This window comes from Haematobia irritans, chromosome 1 (assembly GCF_050003625.1).
Source record: "Haematobia irritans isolate KBUSLIRL chromosome 1, ASM5000362v1, whole genome shotgun sequence".
NCBI classification, from domain to species: Eukaryota; Metazoa; Arthropoda; class Insecta; order Diptera; family Muscidae; genus Haematobia; species Haematobia irritans.
Genome location: NC_134397.1, coordinates 243273900 through 243293528, shown reverse-complemented (window position 1 = coordinate 243293528; position 19629 = coordinate 243273900). Strand labels below are relative to the sequence as shown.

The window sequence follows — 19629 nt, the reverse complement described above, 5'->3', positions numbered from 1 at the left end:
GAAAGCAGGATTAAATAATATAATAATATTTAGATAATTCACAAATCTTCTTAACAAATCCGAATGCATACAAAAAATAACTTATTCTTTACTTGAAAAAAAAAAAAAAGAATCCCGACCAGCAAGTATTATAAATTGTAATCCGCTTATGCTCGCATTTTTGCAAAATTTTGTCTAGGAGAGAAAGAACAGCAGAATTTTAACAATTAGTACGAATCTCAGAATCATATTGAAAAAGTTGACTTTTTGAATATTCGACTTTTTCGAAATTTGGAAAAATCAACTTTTCGATATTCCATTTATTTACAATTTTTGTGCTATAGTTAAATGTCACCTAAGTTATTTCCAGAATCAAATCTGAGAAACGTGGTACGACTCCCATCAGACTTACATCAATGGCAACAACTTGTACAAAGTCTCAACTTAGGCGACTTAGTGTTGTTTCAACAGCCGGACGGACGGACAGCCGGACGAACATTACTAGATCGACTCAGAATTTCACCACAACCCAGAATATATTGACTTTATATCTACGTATTGATGCTAGTCAACAACTTTAGAGTCCTGAATGGACGGTTGCCACAGTTGGTAAAAGTCTAACAAAAATGCTATATTTTTTACTGTTTGGTAGATTGGTAGAATTCTTGATATTTTGCTAGATTTTGCAATATATTTCTCTCCAACTAATATGTACTATAATTTTTATAGAAAATAAATGACAAAATATGTAGAAAAAAATTTTGACAAAATGTACAGAAAAATATGTTGACAAAAGTTTATATAGAAAAAAATTTTGACAAAAGTTTCTATAGAAAAAAATTTTGACAAAAGTTTCTATAGAAAAAATTTTGACAAAAAATTATGTAGAAATAAATTTTTGATAACAATTTCCTATAGGGATAAATTTTGAAAAGACTTTCTATAGAAAAAACTTTAAGAAACTTTTCTATTTCTATAGAAAATTTTAACAAATTTTTCTATAGAAATAAAATTTTAACAAAATTTTCTATAGAAATAAAATTTTGACAAAAATTTCTATATAAATAAAATTATTAAAAAAATCTCCATATAGATAAAATTTTGACAAAAATTTTCAAATAAATAAAATTTTGACAAAATTTTCTAGAGGAATAAAAGGTTGGCAAAATTTTGATCAAAAAACTTTAAAATTATTTTTTTTAGGATAGGGGTATAATAACTTTGTCATTCCGTTTGTAACACATCGAAATATTGCTCTAAGACCCCATAGAGTATATATATATATTCTGGGTCGTGGTGAAATTCTGAGTCGATCTGAGCATGTCCGTCCGTCCGTCTGTTGAAATCACGCCAACTTACGAACTAAACAAGCTATCGACTTGAAACTTGGCACAAGTAGTTGTTATTGATGTAGGTCAGATGGTATTTCAAATGGGTCATATCGGTCCACTTTTACGTATAGCCCCCATATAAACGGACCCCCAAATTTGGCTTGCAGATTTTCTAAGAGAAGCAAATTTCATCCGATTCGGCTGAAAATTGGTACATAGTGTTAGTGTATGGTCTCTAACAACCATGCACAAATTGGTCCACATCGGTCCATAATTATAAAGGGTGATTCTTTTGAGGTTAGGATTTTCATGCATTAGTATTTGACAGATCACGAGGGATTTCAGACATGGTGTCAAAGAGAAAGATGCTCAGTATGCTTTGACATTTCATCATGAATAGACTTACTAACGAGCAACGCTTGCAAATCATTGAATTTTATTACCAAAATCAGTGTTCGGTTCGAAATGTGTTTATCGACAAATTTTGTTCAGCGATGAGGCTAATTTCTGGTTGAATGGCTACGTAAATAAGCAAAATTGCCGCATTTGGAGTGAAGAGCAACCAGAAGCCGTTCAAGAACTGCCCATGCATCCCGAAAAATGCACTGTTTGGTGTGGTTTGTACGCTGGTGGAATCATTGGACCGTATTTTTTCAAAGATGCTGTTGGACGCAACGTTACGGTGAATGGCGATCGCTATCGTTCGATGCTAACAAACTTTTTGTTGCCAAAAATGGAAGAACTGAACTTGGTTGACATGTGGTTTCAACAAGATGGCGCTACATGCCACACAGCTCGCGATTCTATGGCCATTTTGAGGGAAAACTTCGGAGAACAATTCATCTCAAGAAATGGACCGGTAAGTTGGCCACCAAGATCATGCGATTTGACGCCTTTAGACTATTTTTTGTGGGGCTACGTCAAGTCTAAAGTCTACAGAAATAAGCCAGCAACTATTCCAGCTTTGGAAGACAACATTTCCGAAGAAATTCGGGCTATTCCGGCCGAAATGCTCGAAAAAGTTGCCCAAAATTGGACTTTCCGAATGGACCACCTAAGACGCAGCCGCGGTCAACATTTAAATGAAATTATCTTCAAAAAGTAAATGTCATGGACCAATCTAACGTTTCAAATAAAGAACCGATGAGATTTTGCAAATTTTATGCGTTTTTTTTTTTTTAAAAAGTTATCAAGCTCTTAACAAATCACCCTTTATATAGCCCCCATATAAACCGATACCCCGATTTGGCTTGCGGAGCCTCTAAGACAAGCAAATTTCATCCGATACGCCTGTAATTTGGTACGTGGTGTAAGTACATGGTCTCTAACAACTACGCAAAAATTGGTCTACATCGGTCAATAATTATATATAGCCCCAATAAAATCCGATCCCCCGATTTGGTTTGCGAAGCCTCTAAGAGAAGCAAATTTCATCCGATCCGGCTGAAATTTGGTACATATCAGTCAATAATTAGATATAGCCCCCATTTAAACCGAACCCCAGATTTGACCTCCGGTTCCTCTTGGAGAAGCAAAATTCATCCGATCTGGTGGAAATTTGGTACGTGGTGGTAGTATATGATATTTAACTACCATGCCAAAAGTGGTCCATATCAGTCCATAATCATATATAGTCCCCATATAAACCGATCCAGAGATTTGGTTTGGGAGCCTCTTGGAGGAGCAAATTTCATCCGAGTCAGTTGAAATTTGGTACATTGTGCTAGTATATGGCCGTTAACAACCATGCCTAACTAGGTCAATATCTGTCTATAGTTATATATAGCCCTCAGATAAATCGATCCCCAATCACACAAAAATTGGTACATACAAAGTTCATAATTGTATATAGTCCCCATATAAGCGACCCCCATATTTTAATTCTGGCTCTCTACGTACCTTGCAAAAGTCCATATCGATTCGTAATTATTTGTAGACTTACCTATACATACCTTTTTTGTCTAATATATATACCACGTATGGACTAACACACAATTTAGACAACGATGTTAAGAGGTTTTAAGATACCACAACCCAATTAATTCGATTGTGGATGACAGTCTTTCGTAGAAGTTTCTACGCAATCCATGGTGGATGGTACATAAGATTCGGCCTGGCCGAACTTAGGGCCGTATATACTTTTTTTTTAATTTGGTAGATTTTTGGTACAATATTCTTTAAATTTTAGTAGATTTGTCTTTGGCACGAGTGATAACCGTGCTCAATGTCCAAGATTACCCATCAATTATGAATTATTTCCATTTCATATTTATACCCTTCACCACTACTGTGGTACAGGGTATAATAAGTTTGTGCATTTGTATGTAACGCCAAGAAGGAAAAGTCTGAGACCCATCGTTTAGTATACCGATCGTCTTAGAATTAAATTCTGAGTCGATTTAGCGATGTCCGTCTGTCTGTCTGTCTGTCTGTCTGTCTGTCTGTCTGTCTGTCTGTCCGTCCGTCTGTCTGTCTGTTGATGTATTTTTGTGTGCAAAGTACAGCTCGCAGTTTTAGTCCGATTGTCCTAAAATTTGGTATAGGGTCCTGTTTCGGCTCAAGGACGATCCCTATTGATTTTGGAAAAAATCGGTTCAGATTTAGATATAGCTGCCATATATATTTTTCACCGATCTGGTCATAATTGGCGTGTATATCAACCGATCTTCCTCAAATTCCGTACATCCGAATATTTTATGAGTCTCGCAAAACTTGCAAAATATCAGCCAAATCGGTTCAGATTTAGATATAGCTCCCATATATAGCTTTGGCCGATTTACACTCATTTGCCCACAGAGGCCAATTTTTTGCTCCGATTTAGTTGAAATTTTGCACAGGGAGTAGAATTAGCATTGTAGCTATGCGTGTCAAATTTGGTTGAAATCGGTTCAGATTTAGATATAGCTCCCATATATAGCTTTCGCCCGATTTACACTCAAATGACAACAGAGGCCAATTTTTTGCTCCGATTTAGTTGAAATTTTGCACAGAGAGTATAATTAGCATTGTAGCTATGCGTGCCAAATTTGGTTGAAATCGGTTCAGATTTAGATATAGCTCCCATATATAGCTTTCGCCCGATTTACACTCATATGACCGTAGAGGCCAATTTTTAACTCCGATTTAGTTGAAATTTTGCACAGAGAGTAGAATTAGCATTGTTGCTATGCGTTCCGAATTTGATTGAAATCAGTTCAGATTTAGATATAGCTCCCATATATAGCTTTCGCCCGATTTACACTCATATGACCACAGAGGCCAATTTTTTGCTCCGATTTAGTTGAAATTTTGCACAGGGAGTAGAATTAGCATTGTAGCTTTGCGTGCCAAATTTGGTTGAAATCGGTTCAGATTTAGATATATCTCCCATATATAGCTTTCGCCCGATTTACACTCATATGACCGTAGAGGCCAATTTTTAACTCCGATTTAGTTGAAATTTTACACAGGGAGTAGAATTAGCATTGTAGCTATGCGTTCCAAATTTGGTTGAAATCGGTTCAGATTTAGATATAGCTCCCATATATATGTTTTTCTGATTTCGACAAAAATGGTCAAAATACCAACATTTTCCTTGTAAAATCGCCACTGCTTAGTCGAGAAGTTGTAAAAATGACTCTAATTTTCCTAAACTTCTAATACATATAAATCGAGCTATAAATCATAAATAAACTTTTGCGAAGTTTTCTTAAAATTGCTCCAGATTTAAATGTTTCCCATATTTTTTTACTAACATTGTGTTCCACCCTAGTGCATTAGCCGACTTAAATTTTGAGTCTATAGTTTTTGTAGAAGTCTATCAAATTCTGTCCAGATCGAGTGATATTTAAATGTATGTATTTGGGACAAACCTTTATATATAGCCCCAACACACTTGACGGATGTGATATGGTATCGAAAATTTAGATCTACAAAGTGGTGCAGGGTATAATATAGTCGGCCCCGCCCGACTTTAGACTTTCCTTACTTGTTTTTTTTTTTTTTTTGGTGTCTTCTCAGTAATATTTTATTTATTTACGTAACATAAAAATTCCATTATCAAAATATTTAAATTCTATATCACAAATCGCCCTGAAAATCTTTACTGTTTTACTATGAATACTTATACTTTTCACACTCTGGCTGTGTGAAACACGTTCTCTGGGGGGTGTTGACATGACATCATTAGGATTTCGCCATGTGCTCGTGCGGGTTACCAATACGTGTGTGAACAAAACTAAAATTTTTTTGATATAATTTTTTAATCACAAAAACCATGTTGAAATAATAAAAAAGCTCTTCGTTTTCTTTTTATTATAAAACATAATCTTTGCCTTTTACACACGCACACCTCCTTCTCATACACCTAATACACAATTATAATCGACAACACATGTATACTTTCATACGAAAGTCAACAGGAAGGAAGGAAGAAAAAAAACGGAAAGGACGATGGCGACAGGAAATCCAAAGTAATGCCATTGTTCCTGTGAACATAATGGCTTTGAGTATTTGGTGTTGGTGATACAAGCAGCCTCCTCGGCAAGCTAACACAAAAGCCAAATATACGTAACTACACACACACACACACATACCCTATGGCTCTTTCTCTCTCACGAATTTAGTTTTTGTTTCACGTACACAAAGCAATGAGTAAGAGATTGTGTCAGAATCGGATATTAAGGCGTATTGTGGAGCTTATAAAAGCATATGGCTAGTGTTACAACACCCACTCATACTCATACTCCCACTCTCTCTTTCTCCCTCACGCTCTGCCTCTTCAATGAGAGATATACACGCACACACATTGTTCCCTTAATATGCCATGGTTCATCTACCTACTTAGTGTCGGTGTATAAAACTAACGAGTAAGCGAAAAAACCTGGCATTTTTTGTTTTTGTTTTTGTTGTAAGCCAGACGAGCACAATTACAATTCATATATTCTACCCATACACCCATGAAGCTTTGTATAGCTTTATTAGCCTCAAACTTGGCCTACGGGGAGAACACGTGAATTGAAAATTTTTAATTTTCACATAACAAATTGATACTGTGTGTGTGTCGAAGAGAAGTGGCCAACGGTTATCCTTAATGGCAAAATGTAGCCAAACCAAACAACCCCCCATCCCCTTCACATTTGTCGATTATGTTATTCCTGGCCGTATCTGTAAGTGGGCATTAAACCATGAAAAGAATTGACTTTTTATGGCGGCACAAAAACACGTTCCCCTTACATAAATTCACAATGTTTTGACCTCGGGCAGTCAACAATGGCTTAGATTGCCGTTCACAGAAAACAAAAAACAACAAAACAAAAACGAAGTACACAACAAAAATAATTTATAACCCAAAACAAACAACAGATTTAGCGGCAACTATTGAAGAAGCTCGAAGAGGGGAAGTAGCTCTTTTGCTATTGAAGATGGGTATTCGCTCTGCATTGGGGTAATGGGAAATATTCCAGTCAACAGTCAACTTCTATTAGGTTTGGCAAACATGATAACCAAAACAGAAGGAACCTTCTGGTGTAACAACAAAATAGCTATGAAAGCATAAGGAAATATAGTATTTAAAAAGCCTTTATACGTATGGTTATACACTGTTAAAGTATTATTTTTGTATACTGAGAAAAAATTTTGATTTAATATCGAAGTTTATGCAGATTAAATTATGAGACAAAATATTCACATAATTTCTTAAAAAAAAAAAAAACAAACAATAAAAAAACAAGTATATACGGCCGTATGTTCGGCCAGGCCGAATCTTATGTACCCTCCACCATGGAGTGCGTAGAAACCCCTACGATTGAAATATGGGGGTCACTTATATGGGGGCTGTATAGAATTATGAACTTGATATGGACCAATTTTTGTGTGATTGGGGATCGATTTATCTGAGGGCTATATATAACTATAGACCGACATGGACCTAGTTAGGCATGGTTGTCAACGGCCATATACTAGCACAATGTACCAAATTTCAACTGACTCGGATGAAATTTGCTCCTCCAAGAGGCTCCAAAACCAAATCTCGGGATCGGTTTATATGGGGGCTATATATGATTATGGACTGATATGGACCACTTTTGGCATGGTTGTTAAATATTATATACTACCACCACGTACCAAATTTCATTTCAGATCGGATGAATTTTGCTTCTCCAAAAGGCACAGGAGGTCAAATCTAGGGATCGCTTAATATGGGGGCTATATATAATTATTGCCTGATATAAACCAATTCCTGCATGGTTGCTGGATACCATATACTAACATCATGTACCAAATTTCAACCGAATCGGATGAATTTTGCTCTTCCGAGGGGCTCCGGAGGTCAAATCTGGGGAGCGGTTTATATAATCGGGGCCTATATATAATTAATGACCGATTTCTACCTATTTGTGCATGGGTGTTTGAGGCCATATACCAAATTTCAAGTGATTCAGATGCATTTTGGTCTTCCAAGCGGCTCCGGAGGTCAAATCTGATGATCGCTTTATATGGGGGCTAAATATAATTATGGACCGATGTAGACCAATTTTTGCATGGTCATTAGAGAACACATACTAACACCATATACCAAATTTCAGACGGATCGGATGAGTTTTGCTTCTCTTAGGGGCTCCGCAAACCAAATCGGGGGATCGGTTTATATTGGGGCTATATGTAATTATGGACCGATGTGGACCAATTTGTGCATGGTTGTTAGCGACCATATACTACCACCATGTACCAAATTTCAGCTGGATCTGATGTAATTTGCTTCTCTTAGAGCAATCGCAAGCCAAATTTTGGGGTCCTTTTATATGGGGGCTATACGTAAAAGTGGACGGATATGACCCATTTGCAACACCATCCGACCTACATCAATAATAACAACTTGTGCCAAGTTTCAAGTCAATAGCTTGTTTCGTACGGAAGTGATTTCAACAGACGGACGGACATGCTTAGATACTTTATGGGGTCTTAGAGCAATATTTCGATGTGTTACAAACGGAATGAGAAAGTTAATATACTCTCATCCTATGGTAGAGGGTATAAAAAATAATCAACTACTATCCTGTCTTTAAGACAGGGTATTATACGTTATTGCATATGTTTGCAATACCCAAAAGGAGACGAGATAGCGCTTGAAAATATTGCCTAAAGCCGGCTCCTGAGCACGGTTAGCACTCGAGCCAAAAATAATCTACCAAAATTTGGAAAATTTTTTACCACAAAACTACCAGCAAAATTTTTTATTTCTAAAGAAAATTTTGTGAAAAAATTGTATTTCTATAAAAAATGTTCCCAAAATGTTATACCTACGGGAAATTATACCAACATTTTATTTCTATAGAAAATGTTGTCAAAATTTTATACAGTAATCCCTCGATTTACGTCGTCTCGATTTACGTTGTTTCGATTTACGTCGTCAAATTGTTTGTTCCATCAAACTTCGACTTACGTCACCATTCGATTTACGTCGTCGATTTTTTGCCCACTTTATGAGAAACGCCTTCCATATGTAAAATAAGTATCAACGATAATGATGGAATCGAAACATGTTTTCTGAAATTCTTACCGAAATTACTAAATTACCTTTATTTTTGAAGTTTTTTCTTATGTACACGCACATTCATACATAAATGGACTTAGGAGTAACTATGAGCAATTTTTAATTCGGTTTACGTCGTTTCGATTAACGTCGTTAAATTCCGGAACCAATCACGACGTAAATCGAGGGATTACTGTATCTATAAAAAATTACGTCAACATTTTATCTCTATAGAACATCTTGCGAAAATATATAATTTCTATTGAAAAATTTCTCAAAATTTTATTTCTATAGAAAATTTTGTCAAAATTTTATCTCTATAGAAAATTTTGTCAAAATTTTATCTCTATAGAAAATTTTGTCAAAATTTTATCTCTATAGAAAATTTTGTTAAAATTTTATCTCTATAGAAAATGTTGTCAAAATTTTATCTCTATAGAAAAAATTACGTCAAAATTTTATCTCTATAGAACATCTTGCGAAAATATATAATTTCTATTGAAAAATTTCTCAAAATTTTATTTCTATAGAAAATTTTGTCAAAATTTTATCTCTATAGAAAATTTTGTCAAAATTTTATCTCTATAGAAAATTTTGTCAAAATTTTATCTCTATAGAAAATTTTGTTAAAATTTTATCTCTATAGAAAATGTTGTCAAAATTTTATCTCTATAAAAGATTTTGTCCAAATTTTATCTCTATAGAAAATTTTGTTAAAATTTTATTTCTATTTTGTCAAAATTTTATTTCTATACAAAATTTTCTCAAAATTTTATTTCTATAGAAAATCTTGTCAAAATCTTATTTCTATACAAAATTTTCTCAAAATTGTATTTCTATGGAAAATTTCCTCAAAATTTTATTTCTATGGAAAATTTTCTTAAAATATTACTTCTATAGAAAATCGCGTCAAAATTTTATTTCTATAAAAAATTTTGTCAAGATTTTATTTCTATAGAAAATCTTGTCAAAATCTTATTTCTATACAAAATTTTCTCAAAATTGTATTTCTATGGAAAATTTCCTCAAAATTTTGTTTCTATGGAAAATTTTCTTAAAATATTACTTCTATAGAAAATCGCGTCAAAATTTATTTCTATTGAAAATTTTGTCAAAATGTTATTTCTATAAAAAATTTTGTCAAAATTTTATATCTATAAAAATTATGTCAAAATTTTATCTCTATAGAACATTTTGCGAAAAAATATAATTTCTATAGAAAATTTTCTCAAAATTTTATTTCTATAGCAAATGTTTTCAAAATGTTATCTCTATAGAAAATTTTTTCAAAATTTTATTTCCATAGAAAATCTTGTCAAAATTTTATTTCTATAGACAACTTTGTCAAAATTTAATTTCTATAGAAATTTTTTTCAAAATTTTATTTCTATAGAAAATTTTGTTACAAATTTTATTTCTATACAAAATTTTCTCAAAATTTTATTTCTATACAAAATCTTGTCAAAATTTTATTTCTATAGAAAATTTTGTCAAAATTTTATTTCTACAGAAAATTTTCTGAAAAATTTTTATTTCTGTAGAAAATTTTGTAAAAATTTTATTTCTATAGAAAGTATTGTCAAAATTTTATTTCTATAGACAATTTAGTCAAAATTTTATTTCAATAGAAAATTTTCTGAAAAACTTTAATTTTTATAGATAATTTTGTTAAAATAGAAAATTTTGTTTCTATAAAAAATTTTGTCAAAATTTTATTTCTATAGAATTTTTTTTAGATTTTATTTCTATACACAACTTTGTCAAAATTTCATTTATATAGAAAATCTTGTTAAAATTTTATTTCTATAGAAAATTTTGTCAACATTTTATTTCCATAGAAAATGTTGTCAAAATTTTATATCTATAGAAAATTTTGTCAAAATTTTATCTCTATAGAAAATTTCTATTATATGAAAATATACAAAATTTTCTCAAAATTTAATTTCTATACAAAATCTTGTCAAAATTTTATTTCTATAGAAAATCTTGTCAAAATTTTATTTCTATAGAAATTTTTCTGAAAAATTTTAATTTTTGTAGAAAATTTTGTAAAAATTTTATTTCTATAAAAAATCTTGTCAAAATTTTATTTCTATAGACAATTTAGTCAAAATTTTATTTCAATAGAAAATTTTCTGAAAAACTTTAATTTCTATAATTTTGTCAAAATGTTATCTCTATAGAAAATTTTGTTTCTATAAAAAATTTTGTCAAAATTTTATTTCTATAGAAGTTTTTTTAGATTTTATTTCTATAGACAATTTTGTCAAAATTTCATTTCTATAGAAAATCTTGTCACAATTTTATTTCTATAGAAAATTTTGTCAACAGTTTATTTGCATAGAAAATGTGTTCAAAATTTTATATCTATAGAAAATTTTGTCAAAATTTTATCTCTATAGAAAATTTTATCAAAATTTTATCTCTATAGAAAGTTTTGTCAAAAATTTTATTTCTGTAGAAAAATTCTATTATGTGAACTACCTCGCAAGGTCCACCAAAACACTAAAAAATCCACAAATCCACAACATTAAAAAATCCACAATTTGTGGTCAAATTCTACCGACTGAGGCAACCGTGCTCCTGAGTCGTTCTAGCCATATCGGTATGTCCGTCTTAGAGCACATTTTTGTAATCGAGGTCAGATTAGTTGAATCGTTTGAAAATTTGATACGACTAGCCCAATTGATTTTGGAAGAAATCCTATTGATTTCAAGGTATTATTGTTTGATTTCTGTCAAATATTTTCCCAGTGTGACCATACCCTTAGACACAATTTCAGTAACGATTTACCCGGCGATATGAATATGGGCCCCACGAAAATAAGCTCCAAAACAGGGCAATAAATGTGAAGTATGAAAATCGATCCTCACTGAATTAGGACCGTAGAATCCTAGTGAAATAAAATCCTAAAAAAATATGTGGAAAGCAACAACGCCAAAGTTTTATTTCCTGGGCCCCATTTTTATACCGCCGTATGGCTATGAATATGGGCACCATGTAAAGTAAGACCTAAAACCCAAATTAAACAGGGCCACAAATGTGGGGCGACGCTTCATGACGAATTTGAGCCTGATCAAAATATAAAATCGACCCCAAATTAAATGTTGGGTTCATTTTCTCATTTGATTTTCCAAAAATCGATTATAAATTAACACTGATTGACTGTTTAGACACTGTCCATAGGAGAAAGTCCTAAACCCCGCCCAAATGCCGGCCACTCAAATACTATTCAGAGCACCAAAAATGAGTAAAGGTGTGGCACCTAGTGAAATCCCAAAATGCAAAAATAAGACCCATTTGAAAACGAAGCATAACCCCTAAAAAGAAAATTGGGGTTTATTTTCATTTGACACATTGGGGTTTATTTTCATAATGCAAAGGGGCCCAAAAAAAAATTACATCGCAAAAAAAAACATAAAAATTGGAATGAAGTTACTTCGAAACAAAAAAACATAAAAATTGGTGTTGTCGTTTTCCATATAAATTGTTGAGTCCCAACTTTTTTTAAGTTTTGGGGCTAATTTTCATGGGGCCTATATTCATAATAACATTCCCATCAAATTTCGAAGTACAATTTCAAAATGAAATTTTATTATTTCATTTCATAATTCTAACGTGCCCCAAAAATAAAATGAAGTTACTCCCTAAAAAACATTAAAATTTAGTGTTGTCGAATTTCCATATAAATTTGTGGGGTCCTACTTCATTTAGGGTTTGGGGCCCATATTCATAACGCCGATTTAACCATATTGTAGTCATAACCTACACATCGCATGTGCAAAAATTTTCTCGAAATTTAAAAAAAATGGCCAAATTCAAATATGGGAATTTAAATCCTTCTAGCTCCCAACAAATTATGTATATATACATAATGGTTCTGGTTTTATGGTCGGCCCCGTCCGACTATAGACTTTCCTTTCTTGTTTGTTAAAATTTTCTGCTCGAAATTTGATTGATTTAGGCAGGATTATCCTTTTGTGGCCTTGTTTTTATCATAATTCGAAGAATTATTTAAATTTTCGATTTTCTTTTTTCTTTTTAATTTTTAATTTTTTTTTGAATTCATTAAAAAAAAAACAAAATGTCCATTTCCTCTCTTAATCTCCTAAAGATTTAACCTAAGCTTTATGTTTAATATCCAATAAGAAAATTTGCATATTTGTCGTGGATAATAGCCACTCCAATTTAAGCTGATGACAATAATCTTTTAAAAACAAAAAATATAAATAAAATATTCACTTTGAGGCAACATAATTTTTGCATTTTTGTATTGCTGTTGTTTATTTTTGTTGTATGCTTTACCCGCAAAAATAGTTCTTGTTGTCGTTGTTGTTGTACTTACATAACTTACCATATGGCCCCAGTTGGGCAGCCACACGAACACGTTCTATAACCACTGGTGGATCACTTCGTCCTTTGGCATTGACAGCATAGACATGGAATTGATATTCTCGACCGGGTTCCAAATTATTCAAACGAAACTGAGGATTAGATTCTTGCATACGGAAGATGGGTGCCGAAGTAGCCTAGAAAATAAAAGAAGAGAAAATAAAGAAGAAATTAGAAGAAGGAATGATGAATCGAGGTTGATAAGTTTCAATGGTGATTATGTTCCATGGAAAAGGAACCAAATATTCTGCTTGTTGCCTGCCTTGCCATTTTGGTTTCGTCGGCCCCCTTAATCTTCTTTTTGTTAGCAGATATTCACGATACATCCAAAATACATACATTTCGAGTGCTTTTATTTGCTACGCTTGTGGCTTTGGATTATGCCATCAAAGCTCATTCGAGCATCATACAAAATAAAACAGAATTTGTGTTTTTTGTTTTGGTGCTTCTAAAATATTTAAAACCTAGAAGTAACTTCTCTAGAATGGATTTATGGAGCAACAAATCTGCATGCTCAAACTACACCAGCTCAAGTGGGCCTAAATAGATGATGGCCAAGGAAAAGTTCAAAACTAAATGATATTTAATCTAAGTGGGCATAGTGGAATGGCAAAAAAAATTTTTTAGAAAACTATGTCTAAATTTTATTTCTATAGAATTTTTTTTGTTCTCAAAATTTGAGTCTAACAGAAATTGTTGCCAGAATTTTATTTTTATAGAAAATGTTATTTCTATAGAAAATTTTTGCAAAATTTTATTTCTATAGAAAATTTTGTTCAAATTTTATATCCATAGAAAATTTGGCATAATATTATTTTTATAGAAAATTTTTGCAAATTTTTAATTCTATAGAAAATTTTCAAAAAAAAAATATTGCTCCAGAAATTTTTTTTTCAAAATGTTATTTCTATAGAAAATTTTTGTCAAAATTTTATTTCTATAGAAAATTTTCGTAAAATTTTATTTCTATAGAAAATGTTGTCAACATTTTATTTCTATAGATAATTTTTGTCAAAATTTTATTTCTATAGAAAAATTTTGTGAAAATTTTATTTCTATAGAAAAAATTTTGTGAAATTTTTATTTCTATAGAAAACTTTTGTGAAATTTTTATTTCTATAGAAAATTTTGGCAAAATTTAAATTCCAAAGAATTTTTTTCTTAAGACTTTGTTTTTATAAAAAAATTTTTTCAAAATTATATTTCTATAAAAAATTTTCTCAAAATGTAATTTCTATAGAAAAATTACTCCAAGGTTTAGTTCTGTAGAAAATTTTGTCAAAATTTTTTTTCTAGAAACATTTTGTCAAAATTTTATGTCGTCATCAAAATTTTATTTTTATAGAAAATTTTTTGTTAATTTCCTAAAAATTTTATTTCTATAGAAAATTTGTTTTAAAATTTTATCTCTAAAGAAAATTTTGTTAAAATTTTATTTCTATAGAGGATTTTGTCAACATTTTATTTCTATTGATAATTTTGTTCAAGTTTTAATTCCATCGATAATTTTGTCAAATTTTTATCTCTACAGAAAATTTTTGTGAAAAGTTTTTTCCATAGATAATTTTGTCAAAATTTTATTTCTATAGAATATTTTGGCAAAATTTTAGTTCTGCAGAAAATTTTGTCAAAATTTAAATTCCAAAGAAATTTTTTCTTAAGATTTTGTTTCTATAAAAAAGTTTTCTCAAAATTTTATTTCCATAAAAAATTTTCTCAAAATTTTATTTCTATAGAAAAGTTATTCAAAGTTTTAGTTCTATAGAAAATTTTGTCAAAATTTTATTTCTAGAAACATTTGGTCAAAATTTTATTTCTATAGAAAAACTTCATCAAAATTTTAGTTTTATAGAAAATTTTTTGTTAATTTCCTAAAAATTTTATATCTATAGAAAATTTGTTTCAAAATTTTATCTCTGAAGCAAATATTGTTAAAATTTTATTTCTATAGAGAATTTTGTCAACATTTTATTTCTATTGATAATTTTGTTCCAGTTTTAATTTCATAGACAATTTTGTCAAATTTTTATCTCTACAGAAAAATTTGTCAAAAGTTCATTTCCATAGATACTTTTGTTAAAATTTTATTTCCATAGAAAATTTTGTAAAAATTATACTTCTATAGAAAATTTTCTCAACATTTTATTTTTATACTAGCGTAACCCAGCCCGCTTCGCTGTGCCTCCCGAAGCATATTTTTGTTAACTTAGCCAACCTTATCCTTCGATCTGAAAACAAACTCGAAAAAATTTTAACTATTTTAAAGAGTGGGGTCAGGATAAGTCTGACATAAAAATTGAAGTAGTGATTAATCACTCCACACACACGTGTCCCGTACATTTCAAAAAAATCGGGGTGTTCCCTTTCAACCAATTTTTTTGTTTTTTAATTCAAATCGTTGGACAATCTTCAACATTTTCTGTGAATTTCTAGCGTGGTTTGTCAAGGGGAGGTATACTTCTCCTCAAAATACCATTAAATAAATCGGAAAAAGTAAAAGTACCATATTAACATTTGTTAAAGTTTTGGACACGGAGAACATGTCTTTCACAAACATATACCGAAAAATGAAGCACCCTCAACGTTGCCTATCAACTTCATGGAAATTTACGTTTTTTTACTAAAAAAAGTCTGGCAGAAACCAGTGAAAAATTCGTAAAATTATTTTCTATTTTCAAAAAATCGTTCAAAAGGGAACCCCCCTCATTCGCTTCTCCTCGACCAGATATCGTAGATTCACGTACCCTATATTCATTTCACAAACTACCCAACTTCACCATTCCCCTTCCACAACCAGACATCGAAACATCAACAATATCAACAACAAACACGAAATAAAATTTTAACAAAATTTTCTATAGAAATATAATTTTGAAAAAATTTCTATAGAAATTTTGCAAAAATTTTCTATAGAAATAAAATTTTACACAAAATTTTCTATAGAAATAAAATTTTACACAAAATTTTCTATAGAAATAAAATTTTACACAAAATTTTCTATAGAAATAAAATTTTACACAAAATTTTCTATAGAAATAAAATTTTACACAAAATTTTCTATAGAAAGACAAAATTTTGTATAGAAATAAAATTTTGAAAAAAAATTTCTATAAAAATAAAATTTAGCAAGAATTTTGTATAGAAAAAAAAATTGCAAAAACTTTCTATAGAAATAAAATTTTGCAAAAATTTTCTATAGAAATAAAATTTTGAAAAAACGTTCCCTGTATAAATTTAATAATCTTCTCTCAATTTCAAGTAAATCGGAGAAGGTTAGATTTGGCTCTATTTTTTGTAAAGGACGTCACTTTCTCTGCAAATTCCAAGAAAATCTGTAAACTTTCCTTCAAGTTTCATAGTGTGGGGCAACGGAAACCTTTCCCGTCCAAATATCCAAAAATCAAGTACACCCTATTGATTTCATAACCTTCCCCTATAACCTTTGTAAATTTCAAGTAAACTTGAGAATTCTATTTTTTTTTCAGTTTTAGGGGAGGTGTCAATATCGTAAAATGATGTATATTGTGTAGAAGTTCCAGAAAATCTCAAGCAAATTATAAGCCCAATTTTTAAACACCAGGGCAAGAAAAGGCACCTCTTCCCTTCAGAATATCACAAAATCAGATATCCATTATAATAATATAATGGATATCCCCACATCCTCTGTAAATTTCAAGTAAATTGGAAAAGTTTAATTATTTCAAGGTATGTACTTGAGGAGAAACGAGGTCTTCCTGTGCCCTTTTATTTTTCCCCGACTAAATATTAAAAAATCATATAACTCATATAAAATTCATAATCTCCTCCAAATTCTCCGTAAAATTTCAGTAAGTCAACAAATTTTAGTTTTTTCATTGTACTTTAAAAAAGACGGACAAAGGGGAGCCCCCCCACCACGACAAAATATCGAAAAATAAAGTAGCTGTTCTTTGCCTAGACGCCCCCTTCAACATTCCCTGAAAATTTCAAGCAAATCGGATAATTTTATTTCAATTTTCAAAAAGTCGGGCAAAGGGGAGGTTCCACTTCCTGGTCAAATATTAAAAAATCTGGTACCCTATAATAAATTCATAACCTCATGGCGTGTTCTCTGTAAATCTCAAGTAAATCAGAGAATTTTTGGTTTTTTACTGTACTTTAAACAAAAATCATATAAAGAGGTGGTCCAACTCCGCGACCAAATATCGAAAAATAATGTAGCGGGTCTTTGTCTAGACATCACATTTCACCCAAAATGGGAGAACTTTGGCCCAATTTTGAAAAAGTCGGACATGGGCGATATCCCCCTCCCCCACCAGATATCATAAAATGAGATACCTTATTTTCACCACATGATTACCATCTACGTTCTCCGAACATTTTTCATGTGAAAAAATAAAATTATTTTATAACAAAAGCAACGGCGATGAATTCAAATTATAAATTTTTGTAATGTGCGCTCTTTCGTTGAAACTTTTCTTGAATTTTCTTTGCTATAAACCTCACAAAGCCAGCGACCTTTCCAAAGAAAATCGGTTCATGCGTTCTGGAGTTGAATCAGAGATGGCGCTGTATATAAAAAAAGACTATTCAGTCCATTGTGATACCACAGTGGTGAACTTCTCTCTTATCACTGAGTGCTGCCCGATTCTATGTTAAGCTCAATGACAAGGGACCTCCTTTTTATAGCCGAGTCCGAATGGCGTCCCACATTGCAGTAAAACCACTTAGAGTAGCCTTGAAACCCTCAAAAATGTCACCAGCATTACTGAGGTGGGATAATCCACCGCTGAAAAACTTGTTGGTGTTTGGTCGAAACTGGTTTGGACCCACGACCCTGAGTATGCAAGGCGGACATGCTAATCATTACACCACGGTGGCTTTCGCGTTGAAACTTTTTTTTTAATTTTTTTGCTATAAACCTTACGGAGCCCGAGACCTTTCCAAGGAATGCAAAACCGTGTAAATCGGTTCATGTGTTCTGGTGTTAAAGCGTCAGGAAGGAAAACCCGACTTATTATACCCTTCACCACTACTGTGGTACAGGGTATAATAAGTTTGTGCATTTGTATGTAACGCCAAGAAATAGTGATCATAGACCCATCTTTTAGTATACCGATCGGCTTAGAATTAAATTCTGAGTCGATTTAGCGATGTCCGTCTGTCTGTCTGTCCATCCGTCCGTCTGTCTGTATATGTAATTTTGTGCACAAAGTACAGCTCACAATTTAAGTCCGATTGTCCTCAAATTTGGCATAGGGCCGTTTCTTGGGACAGAGACAATCGCTATTGATTTTGGAAAAAATCGGTTTAGATTTAGATATAGCTGCCATATATATTTATCACCGATTTGGTCTTAGTTAGCGTGTTTATCAACCGATTTTCTTGAAATACCGTATATCCAAATATTTTATGAATCTTGCAAATCTTGCAAAATATCAGCCAAATCGGTTCAGATTTAGATATAGCTCCCATATATAGCTTTCGTCCGATTTAGACTCATATGACCACAGAGGCCAAAGTTTACTACCGATCTTCCTGAAATTTTGCACAGGGAGTAGAATTAGCATTGTAGTTATGCGTGCCAAATTTGGTTGAAATCGTTTCAGATTTAGATATAGCTCCCATATATAGCTTTCGGCCGATTTACACTCATATGAACACAGAGGCCAATTTTTTGCTCCGATTTAGTTGAAATTTTGTACAGGTAGTAGAATTAGCATTGTTGCTATGCGTGCCAAATTTGGTTGAAATCGGTTCAGATTTAGATATATCTCCCATATATAGCTTTCGCCGATTTACACTCATAGCACCACAGAGGCCAATTTTTAACTCCGATTTAGTTGAAATTTTGCAGAGGGAGTAGAATTAGCATTGTAGCTATGCGTGCCAAATTTGGTTGAAATCGGTTCAGATTTGGATATAGCTCCCATATATATGTTTTTCTAATTTCGACAAAAATGGTCAAAATACCAACATTTTCCTTGTAAAATCGCCACTGCTTAGTCGAAAAGTTGTATAAATGACTCTAATTTTCCTAAACTTCTAATACATATATATCGAGCGATAAATCATAAATAAACTTTTGCGAAGTTTCCAACACATTTGACGGATGTGATATGGTATCGAAAATTTAGATCTACAAAGTGGTGCAGGGTATAATATAGTCGGCCCAGGCCGACTTTAGACTTTCCTTACTTGTTTTTTGTATATTAGATTTTGTCAAAAATTTTATTTCTATAGAAAATTTTGTCAAAATATTCCATTAATGATTGGGCTCTTGACTCATCCCACTGTATACAATGTAACCTTGGCATTCTCAATATTTTTGGTTTTTTTTTGGTTATCCTTAAAGTCCTTGTCCATGTCCTTCTGTTGTCTCATTCGCTTCACTGGATGTTAAAATAATGTGAAGTTTTCCCCCCCATAATTATT

General features: G+C 31.8%; 1 protein-coding gene across 4 annotated transcripts in view; it reads right to left on the bottom strand.

Moving 5' to 3' along the window:
- Positions 1-19629, bottom strand: part of side (motor axon guidance molcule sidestep) — an 805094-nt gene that overhangs the window by 92749 nt on the left and 692716 nt on the right. For 2 of the 4 annotated variants that reach the window (XM_075310279.1, XM_075310417.1), the window contains exon 14: positions 13169-13352. In XM_075310279.1, coding sequence (XP_075166394.1) covers positions 13169-13352 — 184 coding nt within the window. The remainder of the gene's footprint in view (positions 1-13168; positions 13353-19629) is intronic. The other 2 variants (XM_075310349.1, XM_075310488.1) reach the window with 1 other exon arrangement.